General features: G+C 46.0%; 1 protein-coding gene across 1 annotated transcript in view; it reads left to right on the top strand.

The window, feature by feature from the left end:
- Positions 1-37: 37 nt before the first annotated feature.
- ube2g2 (ubiquitin-conjugating enzyme E2G 2 (UBC7 homolog, yeast)) overlaps positions 38-20,906 on the top strand; it is a 56,752-nt gene continuing 35,883 nt past the window's right edge. The window contains exon 1 of the mRNA XM_080198631.1: positions 38-141. Coding sequence (XP_080054757.1) covers positions 99-141 — 43 coding nt within the window. The 5' untranslated portion in view covers positions 38-98. The remainder of the gene's footprint in view (positions 142-20,906) is intronic.

The following is a 20,906-nucleotide window of genomic DNA, read 5'->3' as shown; positions in this document are numbered from 1 at the left end:
CGCCCCGCTCCCAGGCCCTACCGGAAGTGACGGCGGTGCGCCGGCGTAAGTGGTCCCCCCGGCCACATCAGGGGACGGCGTCAGCGGTCGCGGGGGCGATGGCGGGCACGGCGTTGAAGCGGCTGATGGCTGAGTACAAGCGTGAGTGGAGCGGCGGGCGGGCAGTATGGCGCTCCCGCAGGAGGGAGAGAGAGAGAGAGAGGGGGCGCCTCAGCTACGGGATACCGGGGTTTTTGGATCCGCCCGAGGGTGGCGCTTCACCGGGCAGAGCTCAGGGTGGAGGGTGGAGCATTGGGAAGGAACAGCCCCCACCCCCCCATACCATTCTCCCCCATATCATCCCTTCCCACCCCCCGCCATATCATCCCCCCCCATCCCCCCTGTGTTAATCTGGGGCATACCACGTCTGCTGACATCGTTAAAGCCTCTCTGTACCCGGGGGGGGGGGAGGAACCCTAGGGACTGGAGTGTTTTATTGACCCCTTTAATTTAGATTTAAAGTTTTAATATTCCTTCGCTGCTACATAGACTCACAGAAGGTGGCCATTAGGCCCATCAAGCCTGCACTAACAACAATCCCATTCTATCCCTATAATCCCAAATTTTTTACCCCACTAATTCCCCCCCCCCCCCCCCCCCACCGTGCTTTAGCCAATCCACCTAACCTGCACATTTTTGGCATATGGGAGGAAACCAGAACACCCAGAGGAAACCTATGCAGACACGGGGAAAATGTGCAGACCCCACACAGACAGACACCCGTGGCCAGAATCGAACCTGGGTCCCTGGTGCTGTGAGGCAACTGTGCTAAACTCTGTGCCACCCTTTTGATTTGGTTTGTTGGAGTATCCCTTTAAGGGAGGCCTCCTCCCTCAGTTTGCTTAATTTGGTTTAATCTCAAAATAGTATATTGTGCATTCGTGCCTTAGTGTGTGGGCCTCCAGAGGTATGAGTGCTACTGTTTACCCAAGGAACTGATAACTGTTAATTTATGTTGGAGAACATTCCAGTGCAGCTGCGGGCTTGATAATCCACCAACCGTGACCACAGACCCCAAATTAGACTGCTTTACATGTTGTCATAGAATGTCACTTCTGTATGCAAATCACGTACCAAACTTCTGCGATTCTACAAGAAAGGCTTGCATTTTAACTATCACCTTGCAAAATCTCAGGCTGTCCCAAAGGCTCGTACAGCCAATTGAGGTCGATTTAGCTCAGTTGGTTGGATGGCTCGTTCATGATGCAGAGCAGTGCCAACAGCATGTGTTCAATTCTTGTATTGGCAGAGGTTATTCATTAGTCTATTTATTTGTGTCAGAAGTAGGCTTACATTAACACTGCAGGGAGGTTACTGTGAAAATCCCTTAGTCACCACACTCCGGTGCCTGTTCGAGTACACTGAGGGAGAATTTAGCATAGCCAATGCACCTAACCAGCTCATCTTTCAGACTGGGAGGAAACCAGAGCACCCAGAGGAAACCAATGCAGACATGGGGAGAATGTGCAAACTCCACATAAACAATGACCCAAGTCAGGAATCGAAGATGTGGTTAAATCACACCAGTCATGACCATCTGCGACTTTGGTGCCTTTACCTTTTTTTATTTACAGCCAATTAGATGCTCTTGGAATGTAGTCGCTTGACATGTAAGAAACACAACTTTGCATGCTGCAAGCTCCTACTGAGAACAACGTGACATAGATTACATTTACTTTAGTTTTACGAAAGTACAATACTGCAGAGGCTGGGAATCTGAAATGTAAACAGGAAGATATTAGTACGCAGCAGTCAGGCAGCATCCGTGGAGAGAGAAATGTTTCCAGTTGATGGTCTCATAATAAACCATCAGCCTAAAACATTAACACTCTTTCTTTGCCTGCAGACGCTGCTTGATTTGCTAAGTGATTTTTCTGTGACTAAATACCACAATGATGATGCTTGGCAAATGGCAGTGGTAAGAGGACAAGTAGTAAAACAAAAGCTGCAACCTGAGGTGGTGTAAATGGGAATAACAGGATTATTGCCATCGTGGATCAATCCTTATGTGAAATTGTGCTTTATGCTCATGGTTGTGAAGTGCCTAATTGAAAGATGCTTTGAGCTGATCATATAGAATCCCTGTAGTGCAGAAAATGCCATATGGCCCATTGAGTCTTCACTGACTACCTGATGGAATATCTTACCCAGGCCCTCTTCCCCCACCCTATCCCTGTAACCTCTCACATTTACCATGGCTAATCCATCTGACCTACACATCTTGAGTCACTAAAGGACAATTTATTGTGGCCAATCCACCTAACCTGCACATCTTTGGAGTGAGAGAGGAAACCGGAGCACCCAGCGGAAACCCATGCAGACATGGGGAGAATGTGGGCAGCGCGGTGGCACAGTGGTTAGAACTGCTGCCTCAGCGCCAGGGACCCGGGTTCAATTCTCAGCTTGATCACTGTCTATGTGGAGTCTGCACATTCTCCCTGTGTCTGTGTAGGTTTCCTCCAGGTGCTCTGGTTCCCCCTCTCAGCCCAAAGATGTGCGGGTTAGGTGGATTGGCCGTGCTAAATTGTTCCTTAGTGTCAGGGGGAGTAGTTGGGGTAAATGCATAGGGTTATGGGGATAAGAGCTGGATGGGATTGTGGTTGGTGCAGGCTTTTTGGGCCAAATGCCTCCTCCTGCACTGTAGGATTCTATGAACGTGCAGACTCCAAACACACCCAGTCACCCAAGGCCAGAATTGAACCTGAGTCCCTGGAACCATGAGGCAGCAGTGCTATCCACTGTGTCACTGTGCTGTTTATATTGAGCTTCATTGATGCAGTGTACGAGATTGAGGACAGAAAGGTTAGAATAAGGTGGAGAATTAGAAAATCCAAACACTTGGAAGCTCGGAATTTTTCCTGTGAATTGAATGGGGATGTGCAGCAAAGCAGCCACCTGTAATAGAACATAGAACACTACAGCACAAACAGGCCCTTTGGCCCATAAGTTGCACCGATCACATCTATACCTACCAAACCATAGAACTATCTGTAACTTCCAATGCCATTAGATCCCATATGCTCATCCAGAAGTCTTTTAAAAGACCCCAGTGAGTTCGCCTCTACCACCACTGACGGCAGCCGATTCCACTCACTCACTCACCACCCTCTGAGTGAAAAACTTACCCCTGACATCTCCTCTGTACTTGCTTCCCAGCACCTTAAACCTGTGTCCTCTCGTAGCGACCATTTCAGCCCTGGAAATAGCCTCCGAGAATCCACCCTAGCTATTCCTCTCAACGTTTTATAAACCTCTATCAGGTTGCCTCTCAACCTTCGTCTCTCCAGGGAGAAGAGACCTAGCTCCCTCAACCTATCTTCATAAGGCATGCCTCCCAATCCAGGCAACACCCTTGTAAATCTCCTCTGCACCCTCTCAATAGCTTCCACGTCCTTCCTATAGTGAGGCGACCAGAACTGTGCACAGTACTCCAAGTGGGGTCTGACAAGGGTCCTATAAAGTTGCAGCATTACCTCCCCACTCCTAAACTCAATCCCTTGATTAATGAAGGCCAGTACACCATACACCTTCTTGACCACATCCTCCACCTCTAATCGGTTTGGTCTGTCCGGTGTACTGGGGGACTGTATTGTGAGCTGCGAATACAGCACACTAAATTGAAAGACGTACCAGTAAATCACTAGGTTTGGGATGCAGGAAGGTGGGGGAAACGGGCAGGTACTGTACCTCCTGTGTTTGTCCGGGAATGATTGAAGAGTGGGCCATGGAGGGAGCAAGTCCTTTAGATTGTGTTTTTTCTTCATTTGTGGGTTCTGGGGATTGGTGGCTGGGCCAGCGTTTTTGCCCCTTGAGATTGTGGTGCTGAACTGTCTTCTTGAACTACTGCAGTCCAGTATGCATAGGGTTATGGGGATATGGGTGTACTCACAAGGCTGTTAGAGAGGGAGTTCCAGGGTGTAGGGGTACCCATATTGCTGTTAGAGATGGAGTTTCAGGATTTTGTCCCAGTGACAGTGAAAGATCAGCTGGTAATGCTTCCAGATCAGAATGGTGCGTGACTTGGAGGGGTACTTGCAAGTGGTGGTGTTCCCACGCACTGCTGTTCTTGTCCTAGTTGGCAGAAGTCCTAGGTGTGGAAGGTGCAGTTGAATAAATGTTGAAAGGAGTGGAGGAGAAGATGTGTTTATTGTCATCGCATTGGAGGTGGGAGGAAGAGGGTGTGAGTGATCCATTGAATGTGAAATCTACTGGGATGGACGAGGAAACCATATCATGATTCTGGGAGGGAGTGGAAGGAGTGAGAGGGGAAGCATGGGAGCAGGAAATAGGCTTGGTGAAGGGTCCAGCTAATCACAGTGGAGAGAAATCCTCAGTAGAAGCAAAAGGTAGACCTATCAGGAAGGTGGCACTGTCAGAATGGGCATGACTGAGAAGGAGCAAAGAGTAAAGTTCTTTCAGGAAGCAGAGTGAGAGAAGTGTAGTCATGGTAGTGGTGAGAGTCAGTCAGCTGATAGGTTACCGACCAATGTCCGTTATCTCCAGAAATGACGATTGAGAAGTCGTGGAAGGGGAGAGTTGGAAATGGACCACAGGTGGAAATTAGAAGCGAGATTGAAATGTTCTAGTTCAGGGAAAGAGCAGGAAATGACAGCAATACAGCCACCAGAAGAAGGTGCAGGGGGCAATTAAAACTGGTGTAGTGTGTGGAAAAGCACGTATAGCTCAGTGACATGGGTTCCCTAAGTAGCATCTTTTCTTTAGAGAAAATGAGTAATCAAAGGAGAACAATATGAGAAATGCAGCCAATCACGCTGAAGGGAATTTCACAACTATTCAACTACAATATACCTCACCTCCAAGTCAGCAGATGACACTCAGTTTAAAAACAGCCTTTATTTCAAGCTACAGCAAGGAAGCTAGTCATTCACCATGCAGCTTGACATCTCCCAGAACATAGGATTACAGTGGCAATTATACTTTCAAACTCAATTGCAAGCAATTAACATGTACCAATCAAAAGTGTTCATTTGTTTAAAACTTTGTTTTGTAATCAAGACTTTGTTTCATAAGTGTCACTGGGCCAAAACTGGACAGCATTGGTTTAAGCTGAGCGGGGGAAAGATTTAAAAGGGGCAACTCTTTCACACTGAGGGTGGTGCGTATATGGAGTGAGCTGCTGGAGGTGGTGGTAGAGGTGGGCACAATTACAAATCTTTGTAGCAATTGTAATAAGTTACCATTCACAATTGGTAATTAGAATTACTTTGTGTATAACATAGATGTAGTTATCCAGTTACAATATGTGCACATCTACTTAATTGTAAAATCAAGTACCTATTTTTCTCTACTTATCTACTAACTCCTGGACATGAGTGTGATGGAAATATGTCTGACCACTGGTGTATTAAAACTCCCTTGTGCATTGTTCTTTGTTTTTAGTGGGCACAGAAAGTTGCAGCTACGTAGCGATGAATAGGATTTTTGTGCACAAACTGTAACCAAAGCTGCCCTTATAACTAAATACAGTTATGGTGCTTGGTTTTTATCTGTAAGTGTCTGGTGTGAAGGCATCTGGCTTCTCACAGCTTCTGTGTTTGAGAATTTCTCTAAGAATTTAGCAGTTAGCAGCTTGTCATTTCTTTTTACCCTTTTCAAATCTGATGAATCATAGAATCCTGACAATGCAGAAGGAGGCCATTCATCCCAAGTCTACCCTGACCACAATCCCAGCCAGAGCCCATCCCTGTAATCCTGCATATTGACCCTAACTAGTCCCCCTGATACTAAGGGGCAATGTAGCATGGCCAATCCACCTAACCTGCACATCTTTGGACTATGGGAGGAAATCGGAGCACCTGGAGGAAACCCGTGCAGACACAGCATGAGAATCTGCACAGACAGTGACCCAAGGCGGGATTTGAATCCGGGACCCTGGCGCTGTGAGGCAGCAGTGCTAACCACTGTGTCACCCAAATAAGCATTTTTGTTGAGGAATCTTGGTTGACAAATGATTATTAGCCAGGTCTGGGGAAAACTCAACTGATCTTTGAAACTGCCATGGGATCCATCCAAGAGGGCAGGCTTGGTCTCTGCCTAATGCCTTCTCTGAAAGATGGCACCTGCAGCTCCTCTAGCACTGGACCACAGTGTCACCCAAGGTTATGTGCTCAAGTCTCAGGAGTGGGACTTGAACCCACAATCTTCTGATCAGAGACTTGAGTGCTGCTGAATTATGAGAGGCTGGATAGGCTGGGCCTATATTCCCTGGAGCATTAGATGATGAAGGTGACCTCATAGAGGTTTTAAAAATAGAGGGGCATAGATAAAGTGAACAGCTGAGGTCCTATCCCCAGGGTGGGGGGGGTCCAAAACTAGAGGGCATAGGTTTAAAGTGAGAACGGAAAGACTTAAAGGGGGCAACTTTTTCACGCAGAGAGTGGTGCGTATATGGAATGAGCTGCCAGAGGAGATGGTAGAGGTTGGTACAATTACAACATTTAAAAGACATTTGGATGAGTACATGGATAGGAAAGGTTTAGAGGGATGTGGGCAAAACACAGGCAAATGGGTCTAGTTCAGTTTAGAAGAGCATGGTGGCACAGTGGTTAGCACCACTGCCTTACAGTGCCAGGGACTCGGGTTCGATTCCAGGCTTGGGTCACTGTTTGTGCGGATTCTGCAAGTACTGTGTCTGCATGGGTTTCCTCCAGGTGCCCCGGTTTCCTCCCACAGTCCAAAGATGTGCAGGTTAGGTGGATTGGCCATGCTAAATTGACCCTAATGTGAGGGGAATCAGCAAGATAAACATGTAGGGTTACGGGAATAGGGCCTCGGTGGAATTGTGGTGAGTACAGACTTGATGGGCCGAATGGCCTCCTGTACTGTAAGGATTCTATGAAACCTGGTCAACATGGATGAGCTAACTATGACTAACTCAACACCACTGATGGATGATGGTGTCTGCAGGTGAGTGGGAGATGGTGATGTGGAAAACGGAGAGTTTGCAACATATTGATCATGAAAGAAGAAACCATTGAATGCTTCCAACACAAAGTAACCATTTGGCCTGCCATGTCTTTGCCAGCTCCTTGTAAAAGCTGATCAGTTAGTCCCATGCTCCAGCCTTTCCCTATAGTCCTGTAAATGTTTCTCCCCAGTTGCTTATCAAATTCTTTTGAATGGTGGATGTGATGGACCTCCTGGTACTATGTCAGAGAAGAGTATTCTCTGGTGTCCTGACAAATAATTATTTGTCAACCAGTATTACTAAAAATAATGCTTTTGAATCTGCCTCCTCCACACTGGGGCAGTGCATTCAGATCCATCTTATCAACTTAGGGCGGCACAGTGGCATAGTGTTTAGTACTGCTCCCTCACAATGCCAGGGACTGGGATTCGATTCCCAGCTTGGATCACTGTCTGCGTTGAGTCTGCACATTCTCCCTGTGTCTACATGGGTTTCCTCTGGGTGCTCCGGTTTCCTCCCACAGTCCAAAGGACGTGCTGGTTAGGGTGCATTGGCCGTGCTAAATTCTCTGTGTACCAGAACAGGTGCTGGGGTGTGGCAACTCAGGGATTTTCACAGTAACTTCACTGCAGTGTTAACATAAGTCTACCTGTGGCACTAATAAATAAAGTAATAGACCTTTCAGGATGACCCTAAGTCCCAAACTGTCTTCAAGCAATAAAATAGTTTGGAAATGCAAGCACTTTTGTGATGTAGGGAAGATGCCAGCCAGTTTGTTCAGAGCAAGCTCTCTCGGCAGCAATGGACTGATGACCTGATCATCTGTATTGGTGGTATTATTGAGGGATGAATATCGATTAGGACACTGGGACGAATTTCCCTGTTCCTAGACTCATAAGATGCCTACAATGCAAAAGGAGGCCATTCAGCCCATTGAGTCTGCGCCGACCACAATCCCACCCAGGCCCTAATCCTGTAACTCCATGTATTTACCCTAGCTAATCCTACTGACACTAAGGGGCAATTTAGCACAACCAATCCACCTAACCGCACCTAATCTTTGTGGGAGGAAACCGATGCATCAGAGGGAACCCAGGCAGACACGGAGAATGTGCAGACTCCACGCAGACAGTAACCCAAGCCGAGGTTGAACCCAGGTTCCCAGTGCTGTGAGGCAGCAGTGCTAACCACTCTGCCACAATACCCTTGTTCCTCTTCAGAATAGTGGCACAGAATCTTTTGTATCCACCTTGTGAGCGCAGACAGGACCTTGAATCAGCTGCACCTCTGAGAGGGCAGCACCACCTCAGTTATCCTTGAGGATTGGAGTGGACGTGAGAGTACTGGTCACTGAGCCTTGGCTGGCTCACAGTGCTTTACAATCAGTCCTGTTGGAGGAAGTGCTGTGAATGGATTGTGGATCAGTTTGTGTGGAAAGCGAGATGAGAAATCATTTTGGGTGTAATTTTTGGAGCAGTTTCTGTCTATCACCAGAGGGTGCTGCTGTACTTTGTATAATTTTTCTCCAACCATCTCTGCAGCTGCTGGGTGGTGTTGATTTATTGCCGTTTTGCTGTAGGGGATGTATTGTACTAACATTTGCCTGTCTAACCTCCTCGCATCCCATCAATGCTGCACTGCATCGCTATACATTTTGTGGCAGCAGTGTTGTGTCTGCGACACTGCGCAATTATCTAGTCAAGGTTAGAATACAAGTGTGTAAAATGGCACTCCCTCCCTCTCTTTCTCAACTCCTCATGCTGCTGAGGGATAAAATAGTAGTTGTCACAATCTGTCGATTTGTCTGTCTTCTCTCTTAACTCCTATTTTCTGGCACCTTGCAAGCTCATGTTGGGGTGCACAGTGGTTAGCACGACTGCCTGACAGCGCCAGGGATCGGGTTCAATTCCCAGCTTGGGTCACTGTCTATATGGAATTTGCCCATCGTAGAATTCATTAAAAGTGAGCAGCCTAGCCTATTTTCTTTTACAAAGGAAACAGAATCCTTCCTTTATTTGGTTGCACAAGGTGCCATAGTGTCGGAACAAATGAGCAAAGGCCTAGTGGCCTGGACTATTAACTCAGCTAATGTTCTGGGGACCCAGGTTTGAATCCCGCTACAGCAAGTGGTGGAATTTGAATTCAATTAAAAAAAAATCTGGAATTGAGCATCTACTGATGACCGTGAAACCTTTGCCGATTGTCAGGAAAACCCATTTGGTTCACTAATGTTCTTTAGGGAAGGAAATCTGTCGTCCTTACCCAGTCTGGCCTACTTGGGACTCCAAAGCCACAGCAATGTGGTTGACTCTCAATTGCTGTCAGGGGTAGGCAACAAATGCTGGCCCAGCCAGCGACGTCCACGTCCTACAAATGAATAGAACAGAAATCGCTGCTGTTTGTTTGTGGGCCTGTGTGTTAAATATGGTTGGATGTTCAACACTGTGGAGCATCATCTGATCATGTCTCCACTTGACACACTGGTTTGCCAAGCTCTGTACCAAATTGGCAAGTAACAGATTTGTCAAATGCAGCATCTGTTTTCTTGAGCACTGTTGCACAATTAAGTCAGGCTGCTTAAGTTGTTGTGGCAATCCACATCAATGCCTTGGATTTATCCCAGTTCACACTTGCAATTCGGGTATCTTCCAGGATCCCCTGATATTCATGACCGCTGCCAAGCCGCATCTTGCCTTTCCTCACCAACTCATCATACAATTTAAGGTGAAAGCTTGAGGCTGTGATAGCAGAGTGACATTTGATGTGGCACGTAAAGCTAATTGTCAGCTTGGCTCAGTGGGGAAGCATCCTTACCTCTGAACTGGCACTGAAGTGCATTAGCCAAGGGCTGCTGTATTGTTTAGCGATGCCATCCATCAGATATGATGTTAAAGTGAGACCCGATCTACCTGTTTGGATGTAAAAGACATCAGGGCACTGCTGAGAAGAGTAGGGAGTTCCCTCAGTGTCCTGGCCAACATTCCTGTCACAGCTCGCACCAACAATTAACTTAACTCAGCAGATTCGCTGGCAGTCAGCTTGCATAACAAGAGTGGCTCCACTTCCAAAATGGATCCATTCGTTGCAATGTGTTTCCAATGTCCTAAAGTGAAACAGTACTATAGGAATAAAAGTTCCTCCTCTCATTTTTACTCTAGATGTCAGGGAGTATCCTGTACTGTATAATTGCTAGACTTCTATAAGCCCTGAGTAATAGGGGCGACACAGTGCTTAGCACTGATGTCTCTCAGCACTGGGACCCGGGTTCGAATCCCGGCTTGGGTCTCTTTCTGTGTGCCGTCTGCACGTTCTCCCCATATCTCTCCGGGTCTTCCCAGGGCACTCCGGTTTCCTCCCATAGTCCGAAAAACCTGCTGATTAGGTGCATTGGCCATGCTAAATTCTCCCTCAGTGTACTCTAACAGGCACTGGAGTGTGGCGACTAAGGGATTTTCACAGTAACTTCATTGCAGTGTTAATGTAAGCCTTCTTGTGACAAATAATAAATTTTAATTGTGTCGATAATCTTTGAGAAGAGGCTTTAATACAACTATGGAGACTGATTATTACAATATGAATGAGCCTAGGATTTTTGGTTCTAACAGGTTGGTTTTGATTTTAAGCGGCCTATGTTGAACATCTGAAGCTAAGAACACGGATAGCTTGATGTAGAAAAGGGACTGACGAATAACTTGACTCCTTCATCACATGGAATATGGAAACCGTTGATACTCCATGCAACTTCATTTATTGGGAATTCTTTCTACACAATAATTGGGAGAATAAAACTTGCATTGATTTAGCAACTTACATTTCAAAGTCAGCGGTGCACTTTTGAAGTGTGGTCACTGTTGTAGTGTAGGAAACGGACAGGCAATTTGCGCACAGCAAGATCCCACAAGTAACATCATAATGAGCAGATTATCTGTTTTTAGGTGTTGGTTGAGCGATGTATATTGACCAGGGCACAAGGGAGAATTTGCCTGCTTCTCTGAAATAAGGCCATGGGATCCTTTGTGTCCAGCTGTGAGAGTAGACCAGGCTTCCCTTCATTTAATGGTGTATCCAACCAACACTCTTCATCCCCCACCCCCATTACCAAGTTCAAGCATGTGTTATTTTAGTCATCAGTGTGTGTAATGTTTAATTAGGAATTTGGAGTAAGCAACTAATGTTTCACCCTTAGGCTTTGAAGTAAAGAAGTGATTGTCTCTGTGCTTTCTTTGGCGAGTACAGTAGTCTTTTGTCCAAAAGCTTGTCACAGTTCTAGGGATTTGCAAACCTGTAATGATATAAAGAAAGATTAGATCCAAAGCATTATAGAAATGTCCTGAATGCCATACTTGAGAACTCTGCAATATCTCATCGTTTCACCAGTTCCTTTGCAGTCAGATAATGCTCCCGAGACAATGTTGTGGCAGATGTCCACAAGTAAACTGGTTCGAGGCAAGGCCACTTGCTTTCTCCTACAGTAGCGGATCATCTGATCTGTCGATACTTAGTCAACATTTAACACGTGGTTCCATACTTTGGGATTAGAGTTTCATTTCAGCTCCCACGCTTCTGGTTCCGTTATTATGTTGAACACATGGATAAAGTTTCTTCTGCGCTCTGATTACTGACTGCTGTTTTGATGCCCCTGAGAATCAGATAGGCTCCGATTGTCAAAAAATTGATGCCTGCCTTCAGCCCTTCTCAGCCCTGCTGGACTGGATGCTGTGGTGATGTTGCAATTGTCGATGAAGCCACACCTGAAGTATTGAGTGCATGTTTGATGCCCTTATCTGGGGAGGGTGGCACAACGGTTAGCATTGCTGCCTCACAGCACCATGGACCCGGGTTCAATCCCAGCCTCAGGTCACTGCCTGTATGGAGGTTTCATGTTTGCCCTGTGTCTGCCGAGGTTTCGTCCAGGCACTCCAGTTTCCCCCCCTCAGTCCAAACTGGTGTGGTGGGTACAGATGCAATGGGCCGAATGGTCTCCTTCTGTACTGTGGGATTCTATGACATCCTTGCTATAGAGGGAGTACAACGAACATTTTCATGGCTGATTCCTGGGATGGCAGGTCTATCAAATGGGGAGAAACTAAGTCGGTTAGGATTATATTCACTGGAATTTAGAAGAGTGAGAGGGGTTCTTATAGAAACTTATAAAATTCTAACAGGATAGATTCAGAAAGAATGTTCCCAATGGTGGAGGAATCCAGTACAAGGAGCCGCAGTTTGAGGATAAGGGGTAAACCTTTTAGAACTGAGGTGAGAAGAAATTTCTTCACCCAGAGGATGGTGAATGTGTGAAATTCACTATCACAAAGTAGTTAAGGCCAAAATATTGTGAGATTTCAAGAAGAAATTAGATATATCTCTTGGGGCCAAAGGGATCAAGGGATATGGAGGGGAAAGCAGGATCAGGATATTGAATTTGATTATCGGCCACGATCAAAATGAATGGTGGAGCAGGTTCAAAGGGCCACATGGCCTGCTCTTGCTCCTAGTTTCTATGTAATGTCACCAATAGTTAGGTCACTGAGCATATGCCTGTCTTTATCCTGAGGAGACCTGGGAGTACAGGTCCACAGATCCTTAAAAGTGGCAGCACAGGTGGAAAATGGGAAGAAAGCACACAGCATGCTTACCTTCATTGGAAAGGGCATTGAGTATAAAAGTTGGCAAATTATGTTACAGTTTTATAAAACGTTGATTAGGCTACATTTGGAATACTGTGTCCAATTCTGGTCACCAGAAGGATGTGGAGGCTTTGGAGAGAGTGCAGAAAAGGTTTACCAGGATGTTGCCTGGTATGGAAGGTATTAGCTATGAGGGATTGTTCTCCCTGGAAAGACGGAGGCTGAGGGGCAACCTGATAGAAGGTTATAAAGTTATGTGGGGTATAGATAGGGCGAACAGTTGGAAGCTTTTTCCCAGGGCAGAAATGATAATTACAAGGGGGTGCAAGTTCAGGGGAAGGGGAGAACGGTTCACTGGAGATGTGTAGGGGAAGTTCTTTACACAGAGGGTGGAGGGGCTGGAATGCACTGCCGAGTGAGGTGGTTGAGGCAGATAGCAACATTTAAAACTTATCTGGATAGACACGTGAACAGATGAGGAATAGAGGGATACAGGCTGTTGGTCTACATAGGACAATGTGATCGGAGCAGGCTTGGAGGGCCGAAGGGCCTGTTCCTGTGCCGTACTGCTCTCTATTTTCTTTGTTCTATAACTCACCATCAGTTAGAGGAGATGATTGACTTAACCCCTACTTATCACTTATCTTAAATAAAGGCAAAATACTGTGGATGCTGGAAAATCTCAGTAGGCCTGACAGCATCTGTGGAGAGAGAACTATATATAGCCTTGATTCTATTCTCTCTCCACAGATGCTATCAGACCTGCTGAGATTTTCCAGCATCTTCTGTTCACGTCTCATCATTCTGTCTTCTGCTTCTTCCTATTTTCTCTTTAAAAAAGCGTCCTGGGAGAAGTATTAACCGGACTGACAGAATGAGTTGTTTCAAGTTTTCACCAAATATTCCTGTTGAATATTTGCCAGATTAAAATATTTATAGAAAGGGTAGCCTTTATTCTTTGATCTGGGTAGGATATATAAAACCCAGACTCTGACACGTGGGCTTGTATCTTCTAAAGCCCAGACTTTTTCTTTAAACTCTGCAAATCGTGCCTTTGCCCCTGACTTATTTGAATCTTTATTGTGACAGCTGTTCGGAGAACTATACTTCTCCGAGTGAAGTTCTGGAATGGACACTTCTCCACAGGCCAGGAGCTGTTTACATATTTGTATTGGCTTCTTTGATCGTGTGGTTGGATTGAGTAACCTGACGCTACTGATTAAATCTGGCGCAGAGCAATCCTTTCAATGGATTGAGCGGTTCCGTAATATGTCTTATTGTTCATCCAGCTGTTTGAGGGAAGCTATCATTAGAACTTGGAACTGGAGGGTGAGTGAGTTACTCAAAACCAAATAAATTGTCCTGGCAGTCGGCACAAAGGTTTAGAAGAATCATAGAATCCCGACAGTGCAATCTGCACCGATCACAATGCTATCCAGGCCCTATCCCTAAAATTCCATTTACCCTAGCCAGACCCCCCTGACACTAAGAAGCCAGTCGGCATGGTCAATCCACCTAACCCACGCGTCTTTGGACTGTGGGAGGAAAACCCACGCAGACATGGGAAGAACGTGCAAACTCCACACGGTGACCCAAGCTGTGATTCGAATCCAGGTCCCTGGCACCGTGAGGCAGCAGTGCTAACCAGTCTGCCACCTGGTTCCGGTACACTGGGACTGTCTGCTCCTCTTCGATGTGCATTGAAGAACATACACTGAAAAATTTGTCATCTATTAACATTGCACAAATCACCACCACTTATAGGAATGTGGAGTCAAATCACCTACTCTCCTCCCCTTCCCCCTGAGAGTAATGGGTCAGGCATCTTGTAGCATACCTCGTAGTCATAGAATTCCTACAGTGCAGATGGAAGCTTTTCAGCCCATCGAGTCTGCACTGACCACAGTTCCACCCAGCTCCTATCCCTGTAACCCCAAGTATTTACCATGCTCATCCCCCTGACACTAAAGAGCAAATTAATACAGCCAATCCATCTAACGTGCACATCTTTAGACGTAAAACGTGGGGGGTGTGCTGCCAGCGGGACTGGAGAATCCCACCGGCATGAACAGCCTTAAAGATTAAAAATCCTTTGGAAACAATTTACTGCTTGTAGGGATGAGACTATAGTTTCAGTTATTCCCCTTTCTGAGCTGAAGAGGTAATGTTGCAAGCGTATCAGTCTTGTCATAAAACAGTCTTTACATCATTAAGTACCAGCCCTCATTTTCAGTGGTGAATTGTATTGGTAATTGATACACCAGTCATGTACTTAAACTCTGTGGGGCAGAGGATGAGCATCTATTTGCATGGAACAGAAAGTGGTGCAGTTTAAACTGACCAAAGACTTATGATGTCAGGCATCTCTTCCTTGCCAGGTTCTGGGCTATTTGAGTACTAACAGCAGTGTGCATTAGTAAATTTGCTGTCTATCCCAGTAAATTTTAAGTACTTCCCCTGACAACTGTGTAACAGCACAGTGTAAATTTCACTTCCTTCCCCTCCCCCTACTGTGCTAAGTGACACGTAAACCAATGGTGGGCAACTTGCGGCCTGATTCCACCATCTAGGGTCTAGGCATCTTGAAGGGAATTGCTTGATAGAGCAGACGCAGCACGGTTTCATTAAAGGGAAGTCGTGTCTGACAAATTTACTGGAGTTCTATGAGGATGTGTCTAGGGCGGTCGATAGAGGAGAGCCGGTGGATGTGGTCTTTCTGGATTTTCAGAAGGCGTTTGACAAAGTACCTCATAAGAGGTTATTGCAGAAGGTCAGGGGACTTGGAGTTGGGGGTAGGGTGTTAGCGTGGATAGAGGATTGGTTGTCAAATAGGAGGCAGAGAGTGGGGGTCAACGGGTGCTATTCGGATTGGCGGATGGTGACTAGTGGAGTGCCCCAGGGGTCGGTGCTGGGGCCTCAGCTTTTTACCATTTATATAGATGATCTGGAGGAGGGAACCGAGTGTAGGGTGTCGAAATTTGCGGATGACACCAAGATTGGGGGAACGGTAAATTGTGCGGAGGGTGTGGAGAGTCTGCAGAAGGATCTAGATAGGCTGGGCGAATGGGCCAGGAAATGGCAAATGGAATTTAATGTTGGCAAGTGTGAGGTGGTCCACTTTGGTAGGAAGAATGGTAGGGAGGACTATTACTTACGTGGCGAAAAACTGCAGCAGGCGACGGTGCAGAGGGACCTCGGGGTCCTTGTGCATGAGTCGCAAAAACCCAGCTTGCAGGTGCAGCAGGTGGTCAGGAAGGCAAATGGGATGCTGGCCTTCATAGCGAAGGGGATTGAATATAAAAGTAGGGAGGTCTTGCTGCAGCTGTATAGGGCATTGGTGAGGCCGCAGCTGGAGTACTGTGTGCAGTTTTGGGTGCCGCACCTGCGCAAAGATATTTTGGCCTTGGAGGGAGTGCAGAGGAGGTTTACTAGGCTGATACCGGAGTTGAGGGGGTTGAGCTATGAGGAGAGGCTGAATAAACTAGGCTTGTACTCGTTGGAGTTTAGAAGAATGAGGGGAGATCTCATTGAGACGTATAAGATGATGAATGGGATGGATAGGATAGAGGTGGAGAGACTCTTCCCGCTCAAAAAAGACAGTAGGACTAGGGGGCACAGCCTCAAGATAAAGGGGGGGCGTTTTAGAACGGAGTTGAGGAGGAACTTCTTCACTCAAAGGGTGGTGAATCTCTGGAATTCTCTACCCGTTGAAGTGGTGGAGGCTGCCTCGCTAAATATTTTCAAGAAGCGGGTTGATGGGTTTTTGATAAGAGAGGGGATTAAGGGTTATGGGGAGAGGGCCGGAAAGTGGAACTGAGCCACGACAGATCAGCCATGATCTTATTGAATGGCGGGGCAGGCTCGAAGGGCCAGATGGCCTACTCCTGCTCCTATTTCTTATGAGTGCAGCCCCCACGAGACATTTTGTTGACCGTTGCCCAGACAAATGGTTGCCACATTCCTCTATTCCCATCCATGTAGATTTTTTTCCTACTGGTCTGACTCAAGTGATTTGCAAGGGCAGGTGAAGTGAGGCTTGATGTTAGCCAAGAGCCTGAGTCCATTTATACTTTTATTTACAAGAACACCTCACTGGGAGGATTGACAGCACCAACTCCCGCATGAGGGTTTAAAATATTCAGCAGACATTGCACGACTGTTGAGTTGAATTATGTAGTCTTACTTCTTGAGCATGGCTGTAAATTGGGAGAGGGGTGTGTGTAGCGGGACCTGGGTGTCCTTGTGCACCAGTCGCTGAAGGTCAGCACGCAGATGCAGCAGGTGGTAAAGAAGGCAAATGTTGGCCTTGTTGCGAGAGGTTTCGAGTACAGGAGCAGAAACGTGTTGTTACAACTATACAAGACCTTGGTGAGGCTATACCTAGAATATTGTGTGTAGTTTAGGTCTCCTTTTCTGAGGATGGATGTTCTTGCTCTCAAAGGAGTGCAGCGAAGGTTTACCAGGCTGATTCCAGGGATGGCAGGACTGATATATGAGGAGAGATTGACTAGGTTAGGATTGTTTTCACTGGAGCTCAGATAAATGAGGGGGGATCTCATAGAGACTTATAAAATTCTAACAGGACTAGACAGGGTAGATGCAGGGAGGATGTTCCTGATGCTGGAGAAGTCCAGAATCGGGTGAGGAGACATTTCTTCACCCAAAGAGTGGTGAGCCTGTGGAATTCATTACCACAGGAAACAGTTGATGCCAAAACGTTGATTGTATTCAAGAGATGACTAGATATAGCACTTGGGTGAATGGGATCAAAGATTATGGGGAGAAAGCAGGATTAAGCTATTGAATTGGATGATCAGCCATGGCCGTGATGAATGGTGCAGCAGGCTTGAAGGGCTGAATGGCTTCCTCCTGCTCTTATCTTCTGTGTTTCTATTTGATGCCAGACTTAAACAAATGGAGCAGAAATGCCAGAGCCAAAGAATGCTGCCAACATTGCCAACGGCTGCTGCTGGTTCTCCACAGAACGTGGCAAGTTCTTCCCTGTCCTGCCTCCTAGTGCAATCTGCAGATTAGTGAGATGCTGAATTTAGGGACAGTGCTTGCCCACAACATGTCTTCCAATTGCAGCCAATGCTCAGAGTGGACCCGAATCCATCTCCTTGCTTGATCTAAAAGCCAAAGTCAAATTGGATCCAATTCATGGTCCCCACAAGAGAGACAAACAAGACCCAAGATGAGGCATTGCACCTCATTCTGGGCTTGATCCGACACTTGATCTTAGCCTGAAGGACCATAAATGATTCCCCCATTAATGCCTATCAGCTGGACACAACATACAAGTGATATGCTCTCTGGATGAACTGTCTCACCACAGTGGCATAGTGGAAGGCAGCATGGTGGCACAGCGCCAGGGACCTGGGTTCACTTCCCAGGCTCGAGTGACTGTGTGGAATCTGCACATAAGAACATAAGAAATAGGAGCAGGAGTAGGCCATCTATCCCTTCGAGCCTGCCCCGCCATTCAACAAGATCATGGCTGATCTGAAGTGGCTCAGCTCCACTTTCCTGCCTTCTCCCCATAACCCTTAATCCCCTTGCCTATCAAAAACCTATCTACCCGCGTCTTAAATATATTTAGCGAGGCAGCCTCCACCACTTCAACAGGCAGAGAATTCCAGAGATTCACCACCCTTTGAGTGAAGAAGTTCCTCCTCAACTCCGTTCTAATCTGCCCCCCCTTATCTTGAGGCTGTGCCCTCTAGTCCTCCCCAAGTCTGCGCGGGTTTCCTTGGTGTTACGGTTTCCTCCCACATTCCTAAGATATATGGGTTAGGTGGATTGGCTATGCTAAATTAACCCTAGTGTCGGGGGATTAGCAGGGTAAATGTGTGGGATTGCAGGAATAGGGTGTGGGTGGGCTTGTGGTTGGTGCAGACTCAATGGGCCGAATGGCCGCCTCCTGTACTGTAGGGATTCTATGATTTTCTTAATGTGCTCTTGCGCACTTTTCCCAGTGTCCCTTGATTCAGTCATTTGTGGATCTGAATATTCTGCTTCCTTCTGTTGCTGCTTCAATTCTAGAGGGATTAATAGCACTGCTGATCCTACCCTTATCCATACCCCGAAGTGTTCTTGTGTGTTTGAGTGCTGCACAGACGTTTTAATACCTCCTTCCACACGCGCTTTACTGACCTCCATATATGCTGTAGATTCCCGAGGCAAGTTTAATCGATCTGGAGTTGAGCGTAGTCTTTGTTTCTGAAGACAGGTGTGAAAATGAATATACCATGGCTGCCATTTCCAGATCACTCTATTCTCTCCCCCCCGCCCCCTGCCCACCGAAGGACTTCTTATTGACTTAAACTTCTTATTTAATTCCATTTCATATAACCTGCCTATTGTTTAAAAACAAAAAGCTTTTCTGAAGGGGGTGAAGTTAAACGTTAGTGCCTATCAAAAGTATTTAAGAGTGTGTTACTTTTTTTGTCCTTTTATTTTTTTGTTGGGTCAGATCCTTCGTGAGTCTGATACAGAATTAAGCTTCTTGCCCTCTGTCTCATCTGAACACCTACCCTCCAGTCTCAGAATGACAAGCCTTCATTGCACCATTTGGAGTTCTGCTCCTTAATTAAAAGTGTACAGCTGTTTCAATCCTTGCCCAGTCTGCCCATCACACATCTCACTCCTGAGTTTAGTTTTATAATGACTTGTCTATTGCCATATTCTAACATTTAATCAGCCTGGCTATCTTTCCATCAGATAAACGGAGCTTTCTTTTGGAATAGAACCAATTTGTGATGTTGACTCTTACAGCACACTGGATTGTACCTGTGGTGACTCTGTTATCCAGTGTCCCACTCCCCTGCTCTTTCCCAGTTGTCCCACACCAAAGAACAACAAAGAAAATTACAGCACAGGAACAGGCTCTTCGGCCCTCCAAGCCTGCACCAACCATGCTGCGCACTGAACTAAAACCCCCTACCCTTCTGGGGACTGTATCTCTCTCTTCCTATCCTATTCGTGTATTTGTCCAGATGCCCCTTAAGACTCTATTTATTTGTTTCCTTTTAAAGTATTGTAATTTTCTTATTCACTAAATTCTGCCATAAGTAAAAGTTTATTTATTAGTCACAAGTAGGCTTACATTAACATTGCAATGAAGTTACTGTGAAAATTCCCTAGTTGCCACATTCTGGCATCTGTTTGGGTACATGGAGGGACAATTTAGCTTGGTCAGTGCTTCTAACCAGCACGTCTTTCAGACTGTGGAAGAAAACTGGAGCACCCGGAGGAAACCCACACAGACACAGGGAGAATGTGCAGATTTTACACACACAGCTACCCAAGCTGGGAATCGAACTGGGTCCCTGGCACCATGAGACAGCAGTGCTTGCCACTGTGCCACTCCTTCACCACCTCAGACTTTCTTGAAGTGCTTTACAGCCAATGATGTACTTTAGAAGCAAAGGCACTATTGTAATATAGCAAGGAGTTCCTCCAGAAATGGGCACCCTTTTGCCCTTCAGCCAATACCCTGAAATAAACTTACTATTGGAGATCTATAGGGTTCATTCATTCCTTAGACTAGACATAGGCAGCATTTGGTACGATTATTAAAAATGATTTTCTTTATTGAATAAAACCTAAAATTGAAATTACAAAAAAAAGAAAGAGAAAAGTTGACTTGGAGAAACTGGCTTCTTCACTGCCAGCCCCCTGTGCTAATCTTGAATACTCACAACTCAAAAACTCTCACTGAAATGCACAATATATGTTATTGGTAATCTGTGTTATTGAAATTGCTGGTACAAACTGTCCCTAACTTTCATGAACAGTTGGCAGCTGTGTGGCTGTGGAAGTTTCTGGTTGGGCATGAGAGAAAGCCTGTTTAGCCTGCAGGATTACTTTCAAAGAATGTAATCAACTTTCCAAGCTCATCCCAGCATTCCCAGCTGAGTTTTAAAATGTGGTTAAATTAGCTTTAAAGCTTAACGTAGTTAGTTATACAGATAGAAATATCTTAAAATGAAGTCTTTTAACTGAAGCAAATCATACAAAAGTTGTTGACACAGGATGGAAACTGAATTATGAGCTCCATTCAAGAATAATTTGCGTGTGCGTAAAGGATTTGAAGTGATGCAATGTTACGTAAATGCAAGACCCTTTTCCTAACTTAATGGAGGCTTCAGTGAAATTCCTCTCTTTCCCCGAAATTTTATAGAACTTTGGAGATTAAAAAACACAACCACAACCTTGCATGTTTGCACGGCTGGTGTTAATGGGCATTGCAAAGAGCAGGTAATGTATTAGAAACATGTAGCTGACTACACCGTACCATGGGAACCTGCTTG

This window comes from Carcharhinus amblyrhynchos, chromosome 11 (genome assembly GCF_965287045.1).
Source record: "Carcharhinus amblyrhynchos chromosome 11, sCarAmb.v2.hapA, whole genome shotgun sequence".
Classification (NCBI taxonomy): Eukaryota; Metazoa; Chordata; class Chondrichthyes; order Carcharhiniformes; family Carcharhinidae; genus Carcharhinus; species Carcharhinus amblyrhynchos.
The sequence above is the reverse complement of the archived record's forward strand: the minus strand, read 5'-3'. Positions and strand labels throughout refer to the sequence as shown.